General features: G+C 39.5%; 1 protein-coding gene across 10 annotated transcripts in view; it reads left to right on the plus strand.

Moving 5' to 3' along the window:
* The window catches only part of LOC138741062 (uncharacterized), a 94233-nt gene that overhangs the window by 63492 nt on the left and 12053 nt on the right, over nt 1-18688 (plus strand). For 9 of the 10 annotated variants that reach the window (XR_011343304.1, XM_069894547.1, XM_069894553.1 and 6 more), the window contains 8 exons: nt 3166-3326; nt 5338-5455; nt 7160-7329; nt 8352-8427; nt 9048-9164; nt 12086-12421; nt 13469-13605; nt 17943-18061. Coding sequence is in view for 9 of the 10 variants with exons in the window: in XM_069894547.1 (XP_069750648.1) it covers nt 3166-3326; nt 5338-5455; nt 7160-7329; nt 8352-8427; nt 9048-9164; nt 12086-12421; nt 13469-13605; nt 17943-18061 (1234 nt within the window). In the remaining variant the exon portion in view is untranslated. The remainder of the gene's footprint in view (nt 1-3165; nt 3327-5337; nt 5456-7159; nt 7330-8351; nt 8428-9047; nt 9165-12085; nt 12422-13468; nt 13606-17942; nt 18062-18688) is intronic. The other variant, XM_069894552.1, reaches the window with a different exon arrangement.

Consider the following 18688-nt stretch of genomic DNA (forward strand, 5'->3'; position numbering starts at 1 on the left):
AATTCCTTACAAGATTTGATTCAAACCAGAGCAGGTGGAAATACCTTTTTTTGCAACAATTAGAAGAGAGACATCAGCCTTTAAAGGTGTGTTTTTCATGGAAAACTTACATCGGCAACAGACATTGGATGCCATATAGGAGAGGGAGGTTACAGAGGGAATGATAACCAAGTCTATTGAGAGGAATGCTCAAGTCTAGGAGGCCTATGCAGAGGACCTGTGTGCTATGAACTTGGAAAATCCTGCAAAGCCACCATTTCATCTGTCTGGCAGATAGTGATTACATGATCTCCCTGAAGAGAGTGAATCAGTGTAAAAATAATCAAGCCCAGAAGAAATGTCATGAGCTGTACACCAACTAAGATAGTGCACACATACATACATACACAGTCTCAAAGAAACCACAGTAAAACCCTGTTAACCCGAATTCAAGCCACCGGCAGCCTGGAGGAGTCATGTGATGGAGTAATGGCAGGTAGAAGAATACCAAAAAAGAAGGAAAAACGTAAAGAAAGAACAAAGCCCCAGACACACAAATCACAACAAATAAACAATAAAGGTGTGGAGAAAATGGTGCCTAAGAAAGAAAAGCCAAAAACAACAGGAAGAAAAGAAGAAATAAAGATGCCAAAAGAGAAAGGTGAAGACCTTACCTGTACGAAAAAGCAGGGACCCGCCATGGAAAGAGGATCCCACTTGCCGAGGTCAGTGGAGACCCCACAGGGACGCGACCCATTGAACGCAGGACTGCAAAGATGGCTCACAGAGCCAAACAGAGGTGCGCAACCGCGCATGATAAAGACAACACCGACGAGAGGGGGGACCAGCTGTGGAGTAAAACTCCACAGCACGAACAGCTGAGAGAGACCCGACAGCAGGGCTCCAAGCTGGAAGATAAAGAAAATAATGGGAATGGGAGGGATGAGAATGAAAAAAGGAAATGAGAGACACAACAGATAATCAACCCAGAAGAAGAGGACCAACACCAAGACACCATGGAAAAAAAAATACCCAACAAACTGAGACAAGCAGCTCAACAAGAAAGTTAGAAGAGAAACATATACAAGGAAGAGAAGTAGAAGACACAAACCCAAGAGCAGACACAGAAGAAGAAGAAGACCAAGCTCTGCACAGAGAAATAGGAGGTAAAATGAATGGACAGTACATAGATTTAAAAAAAATTCAAGAACATATGAAAGCATTAAGAGAATGGCTGATACTAGAATTTAGTGAAATGAAAAGAAAAATGAAAAGTACAGAAGAGAATGTAAGTAGAATAGAGCTGGTCATAACAGATGTAGGGAAAAGATTAGAAAATGTGGAAGAACGTGTAATGGCCATAGAAATGGAAGTGAATAACTTAAAAAAAAAATTGGAAGAAAGTGATAAAAAAATTTAAGAAACACAGGAGTTGTTAGCTCAGAAGATGGATATAATGGAAAACTATAGTAGGAGAAACAATATAAAGATAGTGGGCCTTAAGGAAGATGAAGAAGGCAAAGATAGGAAAGAATTTATAAAAGAATGGATCCCAAAGGTCCTGGGAATGCCAGAAATGCAGGAAGGAATGGAAATAGAAAGAGCACACAGAACATTAGTCCCGAAACCACAGTCACAACAAAAACAAAGATCCGTTTTAGTAAAATTTCTGAGATACACGACAAGAGAAAATATATTGAAGGCAATGAAAAAAATTAGAGAAGACAAAAAAAACCACTGGAATACAAAGGTTAAAAGTTTTTTTTCTATCCAGACATAAGTTTTGAGCTCCTGAAGAAGAAGAAGGAGTTTAACGCACCAAAGTCAATCCTATGAAGAAAGGCTATAAATTTATGTTAAGATATCCAGTGGTGCTTAAAATAGTTATCCCGAGGCAGCAAAACAGACTGTTCTCGGATCCGGAGAAAGCACGAGAATTTGCAGAATGCCTGCAAGACAGAAAGAGAGATGTAACAAGAGATGTAATATGACAAACTATATATAAAGAAAAAAAATGTATAAGTAAGAACTAATGGAGGGAAAGAAAAGGAAGTAAGAGGGGAAAAAAAAGAGGGTGAGCTTTGTTATATGTGAAGATAAAAATCTTTTCTGGAGGGGGTTGGGTGGGAGAGAATAACAGTCACTGCGAAATCAGCTGATGCTTGCGAGTGGGTTCGCAATCCAAATGGAGAGGGGTGTTGTGGTTGCCCGGCAAGGGACAAGGTACAACTCAGAGAGGGATGGGGGTTCATTTGGAGTTAAGGGAATTTTAGATGTGGGAATGGTGGAAATATTTTATGTTTTAGAAGTGTTGTCATACAGTGCATTCAAAAAAAGAAAACAGAAATGGAAATGGAGAAAAGGGGAAAGGTGGTGGTGAGGAAGCGGAAATGAGATGTAAACAAAGAATGAAATGGCCATGTTGAACTATATGACTATAAATATTAACAGAATACATTACCAAATCAAAAGGAAGAGGCTATTAAATTTACTGACAAAATTAAAAAATGATATAAGCCACCGGCAGTCTCAAGCAACCAGCAAAGAAACTGCAAAAAATAATTAGGTTAAAACTGGTGCGCCTCATCGTTAGTTCACCAATCACACAAAATGCAATCTCAAGCAACCGAAAAATTCACTTATCCGGCATCTACCAATGTGCCAGATACCAGGGGTTTTACTGTTTTATTTTCCATTTTGATACTGCATTATACTTCACTATTGACATTCCACCCCGAAATTTCACATTCATGGTGAAAAGGCTCTCCAAAGGCACTAAAGTGAAAAGCTTGCTCTTTCTTCTTCGTCTCTTCCAATTAGGTGAAGTCGAGAAGAAATGGGAGGGAGGGAGGGCTGTTGCATGCACAGCTTCTTGGCTCATCAAAAGGAGAGCCAGGTGGGCAGGAGGAGCTACAGGGTTCCCAAATAATCTCCGAAGCAATTACAAGCTGCAACCTGACAGGTAGCTCACTAACAACATCTCAGTGTGATCATTATACAGTTCTTGTTTCAATCATCACAAGCGACCATCATTACCAATTGCGCTGCTGTGTCACCAGTAAAATATTTTGGCTGCAATTACAAGTGCGGCCATTTTCTATGGTTTTGCAGTGTGTTGTATAGTTAATTTTTAAAAATTAAATACGAGAAGAAATGAAGTGTGTTATGGATTTTATCATTTAACAGCGAAAAGACAACAGGCATCTGAACTGGAGGATTTTAGTGTCTGCACCTTGTTTGATAAACTGGAGGACCAGAATCTTCACTTTGCTTCTCAGCTGAGTAAACAGAAGAATGACTTGCAGGGATTTTATCGACATATCAGCCATCAGATGCAGGAACTAAAGGTGCGAAGTCCAGTCCAAAACAGGATCAATTTTTAAAATGGGATGAAGTATCATGAATGAAATCCTTCACAGTAATGATACAATTATTAAAAGTCTGAAGTAGTTCATTTATTAGAGTAGATTATAGTTGAAATATTGTATGTGATGCGGAAACTGATTGATGGAATAGAGGAGCAGAAATAGGCATGTGGCTCCTCGAGGAGTCACGTGCCCATTCCTGCTCCTATATTCCAGTCACTAGGTTGTGATTGATTTACCACAATTCCCCATAATCTTTGATTTTTCCCAAAATCTACATTTTATCCGTCCTCATCTTGATTGTTGTACTAAGGAATTTGAGCATCAGAGAATTTCATGATTTACCAGCCCCTTAGGTGACTTGCTGACCTGTCTAAACTCCTTGTCCTGAGCCTGTCAGAACTAGTTCAAGATTCATGGACAAAGGGAAATGTCTCACCACCCACCCAATGAAGCTTTTTTAGAATTTCATTTGTTTCAATAAGTTACCTTCCATCATAACAATGGAGTTCCTTACACCTCTAATATGAGATAAGCCCTATGATTTTTTTTAAATTATTCAGCCCCTGTTATCCTATTTAATTATGCTATTTCTTGCCATTCCTACTCCCATTGTTCAGTGTGATGCGAGGAACAAGTTCAGGGGGTCCGAGAAGCAATGAGTCTGGATAAGAATTGATTATTATGGGCAGTACGATTGGCATAGAAGTCAGTTCAATGCCTTTACAGCGCCAACGATCAGGACCAGACCGGGGTTTGAATCCCATGCTGCCTGTTAGGAGTTTGTATGTTCTCCTCGTGTCTGGGTGGGTTTTCTCCGGGGTCTCCAGTTTCCTCCCTCTGTTCAAAAGGTAGTTTAATGGGGTGTAAATTGGCCAGCATAGACTTATGGGCTTATGTTACTGTGCTGTATGTCTAATTTTTTTTTAATAACAAAAGACCTTTACCCACAAGGGAAAGTCGCCACAGGGATCACATGCACATGTGGCAAAACAGCCACATCGAATGCAACTAAACTGATGATCACTACAAAACGCATTAAATATATTATAGAAGAAAGATGCACAAAGAGTACCCACCACCCCTAGTCCCAGTGCAGGTACAACACTAATTAATTAGAAAAGAAGAAATACATTACATCAATGTTTTGATGCTATGCACCACAATAATGCCCCCATCCATTACTGGCACACACCTAGTGATTGATTCTTCAGCATCATCTCTGGCTCATAACCTGGAGTAGAGATTGGGTTCTTTCAACAGCAAAAAGAGGCCCAGCTGCTCCACGTGTTGGGCTTTAAATCCCCTACCAGCCAGTAATGCCAGCCCAGGTATGCACAAACTAGGGCAAGTGAATAAAGGAGGAAGTGGGAATATATGTGTTCTTTTAAAGGGGCCAATGGCAAGGTAAGTCCTCAGCATGGGTGGTCTTGAACTTGATTGACAGATGTGGTGGTTTCCGACCAGGTTCCCACCATAGGGGTCAAATGATCCTCCACACTACACCCACCAGACTTTGGTAATTTCCTGGTTCCAATCATTTCAGTTTCACCTTGGACAACTAATCTCTCCATATCTCTATCCCACACCAAAATAACCTGATGTGCTTTGCCCCTCCCTTGAACACTCCCCTCTATTGCCCCATTCTTAACATTTTCACTTTCTCTGAATCATAGATGTAGCGAGACAAACCATTTTTCCTCATGGATGCTGTTTGACCAGCTGCATTCCTCCCGTACTTATTTGCTTGCTCAATTTATGACTTGTCTGATTTGTAGTTCAAGAACCTTTGATTCCACATCCTATGAGACACTTATCCAAAATATATGCCATAGCTTCAATTGGCGCTAAACAGTTATAGAATATGGATCACATATACAAGTTTCAACCACTGCTATGTGAAGATAAACTTTCTGATGTCACTCAGGAATCATTGTTAATTCTATCCATTTTGAGAGCCGATATTCTGAAAGTGTCTCTTGTTTTACTTTAGGAAATGTTAGAATGTTTAAACCCCTATGAATGGCAAAACACGCAAGAAAAATGGATCGCAGTTGACAAGTTGGAAACCACAATCACTGCTAATTTTGAAGCTCAGGATATAATGAAAGGTAACAAAGTTGATGGTGGAACCAGAAACAACCGGCTCAGAAGCTCAATAATGCAAAGAAGATAACACAGATCTGTTCCTCACATTCCTAATTCAGGTCCTGTGGAAAATAAACTGGACCAAGTTTTCCTGGAAGTTCAAGTGAGGGTAGAACATGCACTATAAATTGTGGAGCCCTTGGGAGTCTGAATGTATAGATGGACCTTGGGTAGAGATTGATTGAAGAGATGCATGGGACGGTGAAGGCATGTGAGATGCTATCCTCCATTAGCTGTGGCATAAATTTTAAGAGCAGGTCATCAGGTTACAAGTTTATAAAACATTGGCTCTGCTGCTTTTAGAGTACTGAGTGCAGATCTGCTTGCTGTACTAACAGAAGCATGGAATTTCACTGGAGAGGGTGCAAAGATGCCTAGATTGGAGCATTTCTGTTACAAAGAGATATTAGATAGGATGCACTTGTTTTCACTAGCGCAGATGATAGTATTCACAATTACGAAGGGGGTGGATAGGGAGATAAGATGAATCTTTTCCCTTTGGTTCAGGGCACAGGTAAACGGTAAGATGTAGGAGGTTTAGAAGTAGTGAGTCTCTCATACAGTGAGTATCTAGGACAGGGGTGGTCAACCTCTTACATTTCATGTGTCAAAATAAAGGGCGACAAGGAGGTCTCACAAGATGGCTTCCATGTTGTATTTGGCTTCACCCTTTAATAAGTTGAGAGCCAAAAGAGGAGGAGGAGGAAGGGTGGATGGAGCAGAGAAGAAAGAGGTGTATGTTGGGGGGGAGGGGGGTGGTGGTGCTGGTGAGGGGGGGTATCAGCCCCGGCCAGGGTGGGAGGGGGAAAGAGACTCCGTCTACGCTAATTGTGCTTCCTTCCACACTTATCGTGCCCCCCTCTACACTAATCCTGCTTCCTTCAATGTGCCACTTCTAATCATAAAATGCACCACACCAATCTTGAATTTGAAAAAGGTTGCCTGAGGAAGTGGAGGAAGCAGGCATACTGACAATATTTAAGAATATCTAGACAACCATTTGAATCACTGTGGTGATATGTTTCCTCCATTGTATATAGTTATGATTGACTACTGTATATATGGAGCTGGCCCGCCCACTGATGATTCATACCCTATGACTCCTCCCCCGTGGTCCTGGGTCATAAAGGTCAAGCCACCTCTCCCTTCCTGCCATTTCTATACCTGGATCTGGGCCACCAATGTTCTTCTGTACATTAAAGCCTATCGTTCCCTCTGCCTTGTCTTTGTGGTTACTGGTAGTGCACTACAATCACCAAAGCAAAGAAGACTGCAGACCAAATGAGAGCAAATAGGACTCGTACCAATTAAAATGGTCAACATGGGTGTGGTGGGGTTGAAGAGCCTGCTTCTGTGCATTACAACTCTATGACCTTATGGTCATTGAGAAGCCTGGAGCTCAACAAACACCACAGTAAACTCGTTTCTCTGTATTATTTTAAAATAATTTTGAGGGATTCCGTTTTCATTTTTCTCGGTGGAATTTCCATTATATTTTATATTGAGTTTCCTCCGACTCAATTTGAATACCTGAGCAAATTATCTTTAAAAGAGACAACAAAAAATATGATGAGGTTTTGAATGGGATGGAATTCACAGTACCAACTTTGCAATGCAATATTGTTACTGCCCAAAGTAATATTTAACTCACCATATTTTCTTGACAGAAGATGTTTCAAGACAGCAACTTGAGGAGTTATTTTTTAATCTACAAACCCTGGTTTGCAAAATTAACTCTGGACATATTACTATCTCCAAAGAAATGATTGAAAAGGCACAGGAACTGTATGGAACAGATGGTTTGGCTGTACCCACCCAAGACCAAATAGAACCAGAGGTAATAAACAAGAAGAAGAGTTACCTTTTAGCATGTACTAGTCTCCCTGCTCCTTCCATCTTCCTCTCCACCTCCCCCAACCATTTTATTCAGACGCCTGCCTTCTTTGTGCTCATCCCCTAAAGAAGGGCCGAGCCCAAAACATTCGTTACCCTTAATTTCTCATAGATGCTGCGTGACCTGCTGAGTTTCTCCAGCACTTTAATGTATTGAACTACAATCACAGCAACTGCAAATTTTCCTGTTTAATAGTAGGGATTGCATTTTTCAAGAAGAACAGGGAAGTTATCCTTAGTGGCCTGGCAACATTTAATCCTCAATCAACATCACTGGAAGTGATTTATCTTGTTTGTTCAAATATAACTATAATATATTTAATACTTTAACAGGGGAGTGGCTGTGTAATGCAATGGGCCGAACCACCACCTCTGCAGCTGGGTGAACAGCCGCGCAGCACCGTGGGCCCGATCACTGTTCACACAGCTGGCCGAAAGGCCGCACAGCATCACGGACCTAATCACTACTTAGGCGGCTGGCTGAACGGCCAAGCAAAGCAACGGGCCTGATCGCCACTGGTGCGGCTAGCCAAATCACAATGCAAAAGAAAGTGCGTACTTACCTATAAGATGGCGCAGGGCTCCTGTCGACTTTACTTCAAGCCACGTGCTATTTGGATGCATTGTATGCATGTGATGATGTCACTTCCGGTGCTGGGTGTCTGGGCCAGAAGTGATATAAAAGAGGAGGCAAATGTGAATAAACATTCTTTGCTGACAAACCACTGTATCTAGTGATTTGATTTAGTAGATCTACTGGAGTAGCGCTACAATATATTATATAAATATAAAAATATAAATAAATATTTTTTTAAATATCTCCTATTTGTGGGGCCTGCTGTATTTCATTAATTAAAGCAGTGTATACAAGTAAAGCATTTTGTGATGTATTGAAATATTTACCGTTCCTCCTTTTATCTCAGCTAAAGGCAAATTAAATTTGTATTTTATGGTTCTTTTCTGCAGCAAATGAACCATGTAGAAGAGTTCGCCTTTGACAGTGCAAGTAAATCAAGCATTGATCAGAAACAAGGAACAGAAGGTGAGCCTGTAATCCTACACACTTTCTAACACCAGTGACTAACTAACACCACCTTAAAAATATTCAAAGTCTCTACCACCATTCTTAGAGGAAAAATGCTCCAATGGTTCACTTTTTGAGAGCAAAACTTTTGCCTTGTACTTTTACTGGCTGATCCTTTATTTTTAAACAATGATCTTAGTTCTAAAGTCTCCTATGAGAGGCAACATTCTTGCAAAATCCTTGCATCCAGGCTTCTCACGATCGTCTATATTTCAATTGTCGTCCCTCAATCTTCTAAAATACAAGCCATATCTGTCCAACCTTTCTTCATAAAATAGCCATTTACTGATCTGATAAATCTTATCTCAACTCTTCCAATTCAAAATTACTTTATGAAATGACCTTAGCTAAGCAACTTAAGGGCAAAACATCTTCCTTGCTCATTTTAGTTGACACCAGTTTGCAATTTTCTGCTCTGAAGATTTGAACACAGTATTGGATAATATTAATTTCACACCATATTATCTGCAGGGGTGTCACTTATCAATTAGAGTGTGATGAAAATAGTACTCTGCAAAATGTGTGAAACATTCAAAATGATGCCTGTCATTATATGTAAAAGTGTTCTGTTTGTGCAGAATCAACCCCTCCTTACAATGAGGAACTAACTGCAATCCTACTTTCTTCTCCTCTTCTGAAAAGACTGGAAGAGGTTAAACGAACATTAATAAAGCACAAGCATGACTTCAAAGCAGGTAGGAGCTGAAAAAACACAAATTAAATGGTGTGATTTGTGCCTATGCTATGAAAATGAGAATTACCCTAGAATTAATGCCAGGTGTTATGTACATTCACTTAAAGTTAGCTTAGTTTATTGTACAATTACTGATCAATGCCAACTAATCTCATCTCATCCCGACTAATATGTTTACCTTTATTGTGATATTTGTGTAATTTGCATCTTGTTCAAACCTCCTGATGGCTGGTCCCTATATACACAGTAATGTTGACACAAGAGAATGAGTCTTTCTTAACAAAACCCTGTTTTTGTGTGACGTTGGGCAATGTCATTCTTTGACATTAGTAAGGCCTTCGATAAGGTACCACATGGAAGGTTAGTTAGGAAGGTGCAGTCTTTAGGTATAAATTTTAAGATAGTCAAATGGATTGAACATTGGCTGAAAGGGAGAGGCCAGAGAGTGGTAGTGGATAATTGTCTGTCAGGTTGGAGGCCAGTGACCAGTGGTGTGCCTCAAGGATCTGTATTGGGCCCATTGTTGTTCGTTATATACATTAATGATCTAGATGATGGGGTGGTGAATTGGATTAGTAAATATGCAGACGATAGGTGGAATAGTGGATAATGAAGGTTTTCAAGGATTGCAGAGGGATTTGGGCTGCTTAGAAAAGTGGGCTGAAAAATGGCAGATGGAATTTAATGCTGATAAGTGTGAGGTGCTTCATTTTGGTAAGAAGAATCAGAACAGGACATACGTGGTAAATGGGAGAGCATTGAGGAATACAGAAGAGCAGAAAGATTTAGGAGTAACGGTACATCGTTCCCTGAAGGTAGAAACTCACGTGAATAGGGTGGTGAAGAAGGCTTTTAGTATGTTGGCCTTTATCAATCATTGCATGGAATATAGGAGTTGGGAGGTGATGTTGAGATTGTACAAGATGTTGGTGCGGCCTAATTTGGAGTTCTGTGTGCAGTTCTGGTCGCCTAATTATAGGAAGGATATAAACAGAGTGGAGAGAGTGCAGAGAAGGTTTACCAGAATGTTGCCTGGGTTTAAGCATCTGGAGTATGGGGAGAGATTGGACAGATTGGGTCTTTATTCTTTGGAGCGTAGAAGGTTGAGAGGGGATTTGATAGAAGTATTTAAGATTATGAAAGGGATAGACAGAATGGATGTGGATAGACTATTTCCGTTAAGAGGAGGAAAGATTAAAACAAGAGGACATGAGTTAAGAATTAAGGGGCAGAGGTTTAGAGGTAACATGAGGGGGAACTTCTTTACTCAGAGAGTGGTAGCCGTGTGGAATGATCTTCCGGGAGAAATAGTGGCGGCGGAGTCAATTGTATTATTTAAGAAAAGGTTGGACAGGTATATGGATGAGAAGAAGATGGAGGGTTATGGGCATTGTGCAGGGAGGTGGGACTAGAAAGGGGTGTTTGGTTCGGTGCGGACTAGAAGGGCCTAATGGCCTGTTTCCGTGCTGTAATTGTTATGTTATGTTATGTCACAGGTAAAGGATGGAGGGATCTGCCTAAAGGTGGGTGATACTATTTCCCTCTCTAATGAAAAGTTTTACCCACTCATTATTTTAGGTGGCATTGACAGTAGAAAATTGGAAGGGTCCTTAGTGCATTAGTATTTCTGCACAATTCTGATGATATAATCCAGCAACCATCTTCCCACAGAACTGGCCTCAGTTTCTGATGGATGATATAGTTACAAAGCTCCTTACTTACAGACTGAGTAAGTCCATTCACTCTCTGTCCCACTGATTTCCTCTTAATGCCCTTGAGGCAAAGTGATTGGATGTCTTCCACATTCTATAATATTAAAACCTACTGTTCAATTTTAAATAGATACAGAGGATTCAAATTGGGGATGGAGGAGTCCAGGATTTGAGGTACAGGGGACCTAGCTGTTCATAATGCCTTGGGTTTATTGCCACAATATGCACTAGAGAACCCCAAATGGATCACAAATATAAGTGAATTGGATGGGATGAAATCAGTTGGCTTTGCTCATTAATTAAATATCGATTTAAAGGGAACTTGCCTGGTACCAACAGTCCTCCTTCTCAAAAGATCCTGATAACATTTGGTCACCATGGTAAAATACTGGGATTTGACGGAGGGGGGAAGTTATTGCTTTCTTTATAAGTGAACTATTTGTGTGAGCCAAGTTATTGAATGTGTATTAGATGGGAGGAGGTCTATAGGGGAGACAGGAAGTTCGCAGAGAATAAAAATACCTTTCCAATAACTCATCTCTTTACATTAATTGACAATATTTATGGGAAGGCCTTGGATGAATCAGAAGATTCACAACCTGCTGAGGGTGAGAATGAGGGTCTTTAAAGCTGGGGATCTAGATCTCTAGATAAGAAGTCCAGGTATGACCTGCAGAAGCCCATCTCTGAAGCAAAGTGGCAAATCTGGAGGAAGCGAGAGACAGAGACATGCCAGCTATGGCAGGGAGTGCAGGCCATTACAGCCTACAAAGCGAGGGCGAACACCACAGATGGTTGTAATGCTTCAGTACCGATGAGCTGAACAGTGCTCCAAATGATAGAGTCAGTGCTCTACAACACCAGAAACCTGGGTACAGTCCCTGTGTGGGGTTTCCATGTTTTCCTATGATCGTGTGAGTTTGCATGTGGTCTGGTTTCCCCTCACATTTCAGACTTGTGGGTTGGTAGGTGAATTGTAAGTTGCCCCTACCATGTGTAGGGAAGTGATAGAATCTGGGGAGAGATGATGTGAATGTGGGGAGAAAGACTTTGAGTACATGATACAAATGGAATTGTGATCTTGATTAGAATAAATAGATAGTTGATGGTCAGTACAGACTTGTTGGGCAGACAGTCCTGTGTCCGTGCTGTATTTCTCCATGACTTTAAAATATCTTCATTTATTTAATTAATATGTTTCTCTTCATAGAAACCTGTGATAATCTACCAGATCCCATTCCACTGAGTGATAGGAGTCTCATCCCAGCTGATCTGGGTCACCTGAGCCCGCACCACTTTGTGATCTACAGATTTGGCTGTTTTATCGTGAACCTACTCTGCAGTAGCTGTGACCATACACCAGTAACCCTTCTCATGGCTGACAGTGTTCCCAATGAACATGGCACACACTGCCATAATAGGTCATATACCAATGGCTTTTACTATGATGTTAACAGCAGGATACTATACATCAGAACAACCTGGCTGAACAATGTAGGAGGATTTATTGTTCTCATTCTCCACATAATGGCACATATTAAAACTGGTAAGTTAACTACCTGCTGCATTGATCAGAATTTTGTTTTGCCTATCTCAATATCAGATTTAGACATCAAGAGCTTGAGGGAGATCTCTAACTGATTGTAAAAGTTCTAAACTATCATTTCAAACTAACTACTGCATTACACAAGTTCAGTCATTAAATGTGCCCCTCAAAATGAATGATGGACCTCATGTTAGGGTACATATCATCTAATTCTTAAATAGACTACAATTCTAAAAATGCTTTCTCCTATGAGGCTTCACATACCTGCCACACCCCTTATTTAGGCTTTAAGAATATCAATGGACGAACAGTTTGAGTGTTCCTCAAAAATTTGACAGTTATATTTTTTTCCTCAAAGTATAATTATGCATCGGACAAATTCCCACATCATTGACTTTTTTGCCTTTAATTTTAAGCAACCAGAAAACTGGTTTATGCAGCATCTGCCCATCCCTTTCAGTGCCAGATACCAGGGGCTTTACTGTACCTTCATCTTCACATAAAGTTGCAGAAGTTCTGCTTCAGATTGGATTAAATACTAAAGCCAACCCACTTGAGAAGAAGAATGAAGATTTTGATTTTCGGAGAGGTGAAGGTCAAGCTGTGAGAGCTACAATTGCAGAGAGAGATTATCTATAACATCCCGATTTTGGCCAGCGTGTTCAGATTTCAGCAATACAAGGATAAACACCAAAGAATAAATAAAGTGGAAGTGGTTTATGGATGGAGAGATTTGAAATCTGATCTTGTTTAATTGCATTTAGCAGATTTTCTTTTTGCAAAAATACACAACTTTTTTTTAATCCTCCTTCTGGTGTGGACCATGAAAACAGGGCCTTGAACTGATCCTATATGGAATGAAACCAATAGGATCTCACCACATGATCTATCTCTAATGCTTTCCTCATGATATTAACATAGTTAGCAATTTTGCTAACTCATCTGACAAATGGATATGACACATATTCCAATGTGGTTGATAACTCTATTGGTTTGAACGAGCAATTGTACATTTCTGTGCAATTTGCATTCTAATTTTCTTTTCAGGAATCCAGATAAATGATGATCACCCTGTCTTCACTGAGGAGTTTCACCGTGCACTTGCCACCTTGGGCACCACCCTGTTCCTCATGTTCTGTGATACAACCTCTCTCCTGGCAGGAAAACATCACACTGAAATATTGGTAACCATTTGAATATTTTAGTTTGTGGTATGAATCCTTTAATCAGATTAGTGCAAGTTATTAAAAATCAATATTCTCGTGGTTGCTGTCTAAAGGATGGCATAGTTGTAGGAAGTAATGAAAAAAAACAGTGAGGTCATGGAACCTCTACAGATTAAAGAGGAGGAAGTATTTGCTGAATTAATGTGAATAGGGGTGGATAATTCCCCAGGCCCTGACAAGATATTCCATCGAAACTTGAGGGAGACTAGTGTAGAAATCGCAGGGGCTCTGACAGAAATGTTTACTTTGTCCTTAGCCATAGGTGTGGTGCTGGAGGTCTGGAGGGTAGCTCGCATTGTTCCATTGTTTAAAAACAAACTCCAAAAGTAACCCTGGAAATTATTGGAAGGTGTTCTAAGAGATTGGATACACAATTATTTGGATAACCAGGGATTGATTAGGGATAATCAATATGCCTTTAAGTGGTAGATATTTTTTTAAGGAGGTTACCAGGAAAGTTGACAAAGGGAAGGCTGTGGACATTGTCTTCATGGCCTTTGACAAGGTCCCTCATGGGAGGTTGGTCAGGAAGGTTCAAACACTAGGCATTCATGGTGAAGTAGTGAACTGGATTTGACAATAGCTGGATGGGAGAAGCCAGAGAATAGTGGTGGATGATTGTTTCTCAGATTGAAGGCCTGTGACTAGTGATATACCACAGGGATCGGTACTGGGACCATTGTTGTCTGTCATCTATATCAATGATTTTGATGATCATGTGGTAAATTGGATGAGTAAATTTGCAAATGACTCTAAGTTTGGAGGTGTTGTGGACAGTGAAGAAAGTTTTCAAAGTTTGGATAGGGATCGGGACCAGCTGGTAAAGTGGGCAGAAAAATGGCAGATGGAATTTAATGAAGACAAGTGTGAGTTGTTGCAATTTGGAAGGACAAACCAACAAAGGACATACACAGTAAATGGTAGGGCACTGAGGAGTGGTAGAACAGATTGATCTGGGAATACAGGTACATAATTCCCTGAAAGTGGTGTCATATGTGGATAGGGTTGTAAAGAAACCTTTTGGCATATTGGCCTTTGTAAATCAAAGTATTGAGTACAGGATGTTATATTAAAGTTGAATAAGACATTAGTGAGGCTGATATCAATAAGATAGAATGCAGAGAAGATTTACTAGGATGTTGCCCATATTTCAGGGACTGAGTTACAGGGGAAGGTTAAACAGTTTAGGAGTGTAACCTGGAGTGTAGAAGAATGAGGGGAGATTTTATACAGGTATTTAAAATTATGAGGGGGATGAACAGTAAATGTAGATAGGCTTTTTCCATTGAGGGTGGGTGAGATTCAAACAAGAGGACATGGGTTAAGGGTTAAAGGAGAAAAGTTTAGGGGGGAACTTCTTCACTCAGAGTGGTGGGAGTGTGGAAGGAGCTTCTAGCTGAAGTGATAGATGCGAGTTTGATTTTTAACATTTAAGGGAAACTTGGACAAGTATATGGATGGGAGAGGTATGGAGGGCAATAGACTGAGTATAGGTCAGTGGGACTAGGCAAGAAAAAGTGGTTCGGCACAGATTAGAGGGAGAAAAGTGGTCTGTTTCTGTGCAGTAATTGTTCGATGGTTTAAATTTCCATCTTGCATCCAAATCCAATCTATGAATTCTTCTATTACACCTAGGGTTTTGTGCAAATGAATTAGATTGCAGACATACTATATATGAGAGCACAGTTTGCACTAAATAAAACTTGTTATAACTGTCATGTAATTTCAATGCTTCTGATTGTTTGTGACACATCCAAAATTGTTACAATTTTTTTTAAAAGATGAAAGTCACCAAAAAAACTGAAAAAAACACTTTGAATAGTTAAGAAAATACAGCAAACACTAATAATGGAAATAAACCTTTATCTTCCTCACAGCCATAAAATCTCCATTCACCAGGGATCACTTGACAACATGTTGCGCAGTATTTTATGTATCCATGCATCATTATAGACCACTATGCAAACTATCAGTTTGCACTAAATAAAACTTGTTATAACTGTCATGTAATTTCAATGCTTCTGATTGTTTGTGACACATCCAAAATTATTACAATTTTTTTTAAAAGATGAAAGTCACCAAAAAAACTGAAAAAAACACTTTGAATAGTTAAGAAAATACAGCAAACACTAATAATGGAAATAAACCTTTATCTTCCTCACAGCCATAAAATCTCCATTCACCAGGGATCACTTGACAACATGTTGCGCAGTATTTTATGTATCCATGCATCATTATAGACCACTATGCATTACAGCCTGATGAAGGATCCTCTTTTTTTAAGTTTCAAACTCCTGAGAATAAATGTTGGGATCATTTTTCATATTTATTCTCTGCTGCTGGGCTGCATGTTTGGTATGAATAGATTGTGCCAGCAGAAGTTTGTGAAGAAAAGTGCAAACACAAACTCCTTTATGGTTCATCCATCTGCTAATGTCAACTAGTTTAAACACCCAAAGAATTGGTCATTCACTCTCTTTTGTTAACAGCAACAAATCAGCCCTTCTAGTTGACATTTGTCATCTGCTCTATTGAATTCAGTTTAAATAATCCTTGCATTTGGGAATAGTCTGTGGTCTTTTAGTGTTGTGGTATTTTCAGCAAGGTTGTGTAAAAAAAACATAGAGCACAAGCCCTCTTTGTGGTTTCTTTAGAAGTAGTGCAGTTACGGAAACACAAGGGTAATCACCTAGGATAGTCTTTTGCATCACAGCAGATTACTATACACTTCTGTGTTCATCCAGTGTTAATAGCAGTTCAATGTAGTTTGCTTTCCATGCTTTGTAACAGCACAAGGGAGTATGTTTTTTTTTACTGGACTTCAATTGAGCAGTTGGGAGAAAGAAATGAAATAATTAACATTTAAGAATTTAAGTGCTGTTCTCACACTTCGCCAATTGAATTATTTTTACAGACCAAAATAAACATCCTGATACTCATCTCTGGTTTTCAGCCATCTCAATTTCTAAATCTCAAATTTAAACTGCAACATTTAAAGCAGCAGAGTTAGTTCAGTGGTTAGCACAACGCTATTAAAGCACCAGCAAGTCAGGTTGGAATCCAGCACTGTCTGTCAGGAGCTTCTACAGCCTATCAGTGTTTGCTTGGGTTTTCTCTGGGTGCTCTAGTTTCTTCTCCCACATTCCAAAGACATACGGGGTTGGTAGGTTAATTGATCATGTGGGTGTTTTTGGGTGGCGCAAGCTCATCAGCCAGAAAGTCCTGTTGCCATATCTTTTAAATTGCTGGCGCTGTGACAGCGTTGTAATAATCAATATGCAAACCATGCCATTTAGTATCTCTAAGTTAAAGTTTGCCTAAATATATTATGTTCCTCTTTTTAAGATAAATCCATCCTTTTTCAAGATTCTTTAATAAGTTGATGTCAGTTGTATTAATGATCTGTCTTGAATTAAGCATTCATTCCAGAAATTAATATTCAATTTAAACACATGGCTCTTGTCCATTCTTTATTTACCCCAGAGGAATATTAAGTATCTGTCATAGATTATAAAATGTAGCTAACTTCAGATTGTGGTCCTTGCAGTTTATATATATATTAATGCAATTTTTGAGTGATTTTATTTAGTGTTCTCTCTCCCTTTGTATGTACTGTGCTTGGTCCGTATCAATATCCATGCCATTTTCATTCCCAAAACATTCTCTTAGACATCATCGCACATTATCTTGTAAAGAATTTGTATTACTTGTTCCAATATTAAAACCTGTTGATAATTATGTTCAGTTGCTTCACATTAGTTTTCTTGTTTCTAATCCAGTGAGGTAGCAGTGGAAGGTCTCAGTGTGGTTCAAACCTGGATTTGGGTTTACTTTCTCCATAGATGTTGCCTGGGATCTGCTTAATATTTCTGGATTTTTCTGTTGTTTTTTAAAGTTCAGTTTTGGCTGGGCATTATGGGACAAAGTGGGCTCATTTTCCCAGAAGCACTCCAGAACAGTATTACTTAGGGAATGGCATAATTTAGTACGAGACTAAAGGTGGAAATCACATCCGACACTCAGGCAAGTCGTACACCATGAAATGCATGGTTAAATTTCCACAGTGATACCAAATAATCCATAAATATCATTTCTGTGCTTTATGCAGGGCCAAAGCACATTTTCATCGCTTAGTGATGAAAAAAATCAACACTTTCAAATCGAATTTTTAAGTCACAGTTTGGCTGTTAACCATGAACACCAGTTTGGAATTGCTCAAGTGTGATTTGAGAGCACCCTTGGTTGTAAACTGTGCAGACAACATTGAGAACTGCAATGATTTTTCTATTTTACAGGATGCTGAAAACTGGAAAAAAATTGAACCTCTTCTTTCCACTCAATCAATCTTTGAGGATCTTATTCGTATCAAAGTACCCCCTGAAACAGAATTTATGGAGGAAATTCTAAATGAAAGGTATGTCTCTTCCAACCAGATGCTCTTTTTACGAGCCCAGAGGACCTCAAAACCCAGCAGCAATAGATAGTCATCAAGACAAATTATTTCTTAAACAAAAGTTGCTTTTAATTATCTTTAAACATGAAAACAGAATCACACATTAACTTATCACTTTTGACTAAGAACCCCCTTCTAATTCTAAGTGCATGTGTGTAAGTTCAGAAAGGTTCTTTGATTCACAGTCCAATCTCATTTCTCACTCCTCCACGTTTACTGGTTGCAGGCAATTCTTAAACTATGCACAGAATTTAGCATTTATAACGTTCACCAGGCTTTTGTGCTTGAAAGGTAAGTGGTTACTGCTCAGGAAAGTTCTTGTCAGTTTTCAGAGAGAGATTTGTTGTTCCAGGATATCCATGTAAATCCATGATTTACCCACAACTGATTCCTTTTTAATCAGCTACTCTAGTGTCTTGCTGATTAAACTTGTCCCCGTCAGTTCTCCAGATGATAATCTCTTTTTTTCCGGTCAGCACAGAGAGCCTTTTTGGTTCTCTTATTTCAAGTGAAACATTAGACAGCCAGTCCTCTCTTCTTGCATGAAACACAAAGGCTTTTACCAGGCTGAACTAAGCACTCACAACC

This window comes from Narcine bancroftii, chromosome 8 (assembly GCF_036971445.1).
Source record: "Narcine bancroftii isolate sNarBan1 chromosome 8, sNarBan1.hap1, whole genome shotgun sequence".
In the NCBI taxonomy this organism is placed as follows: Eukaryota; Metazoa; Chordata; class Chondrichthyes; order Torpediniformes; family Narcinidae; genus Narcine; species Narcine bancroftii.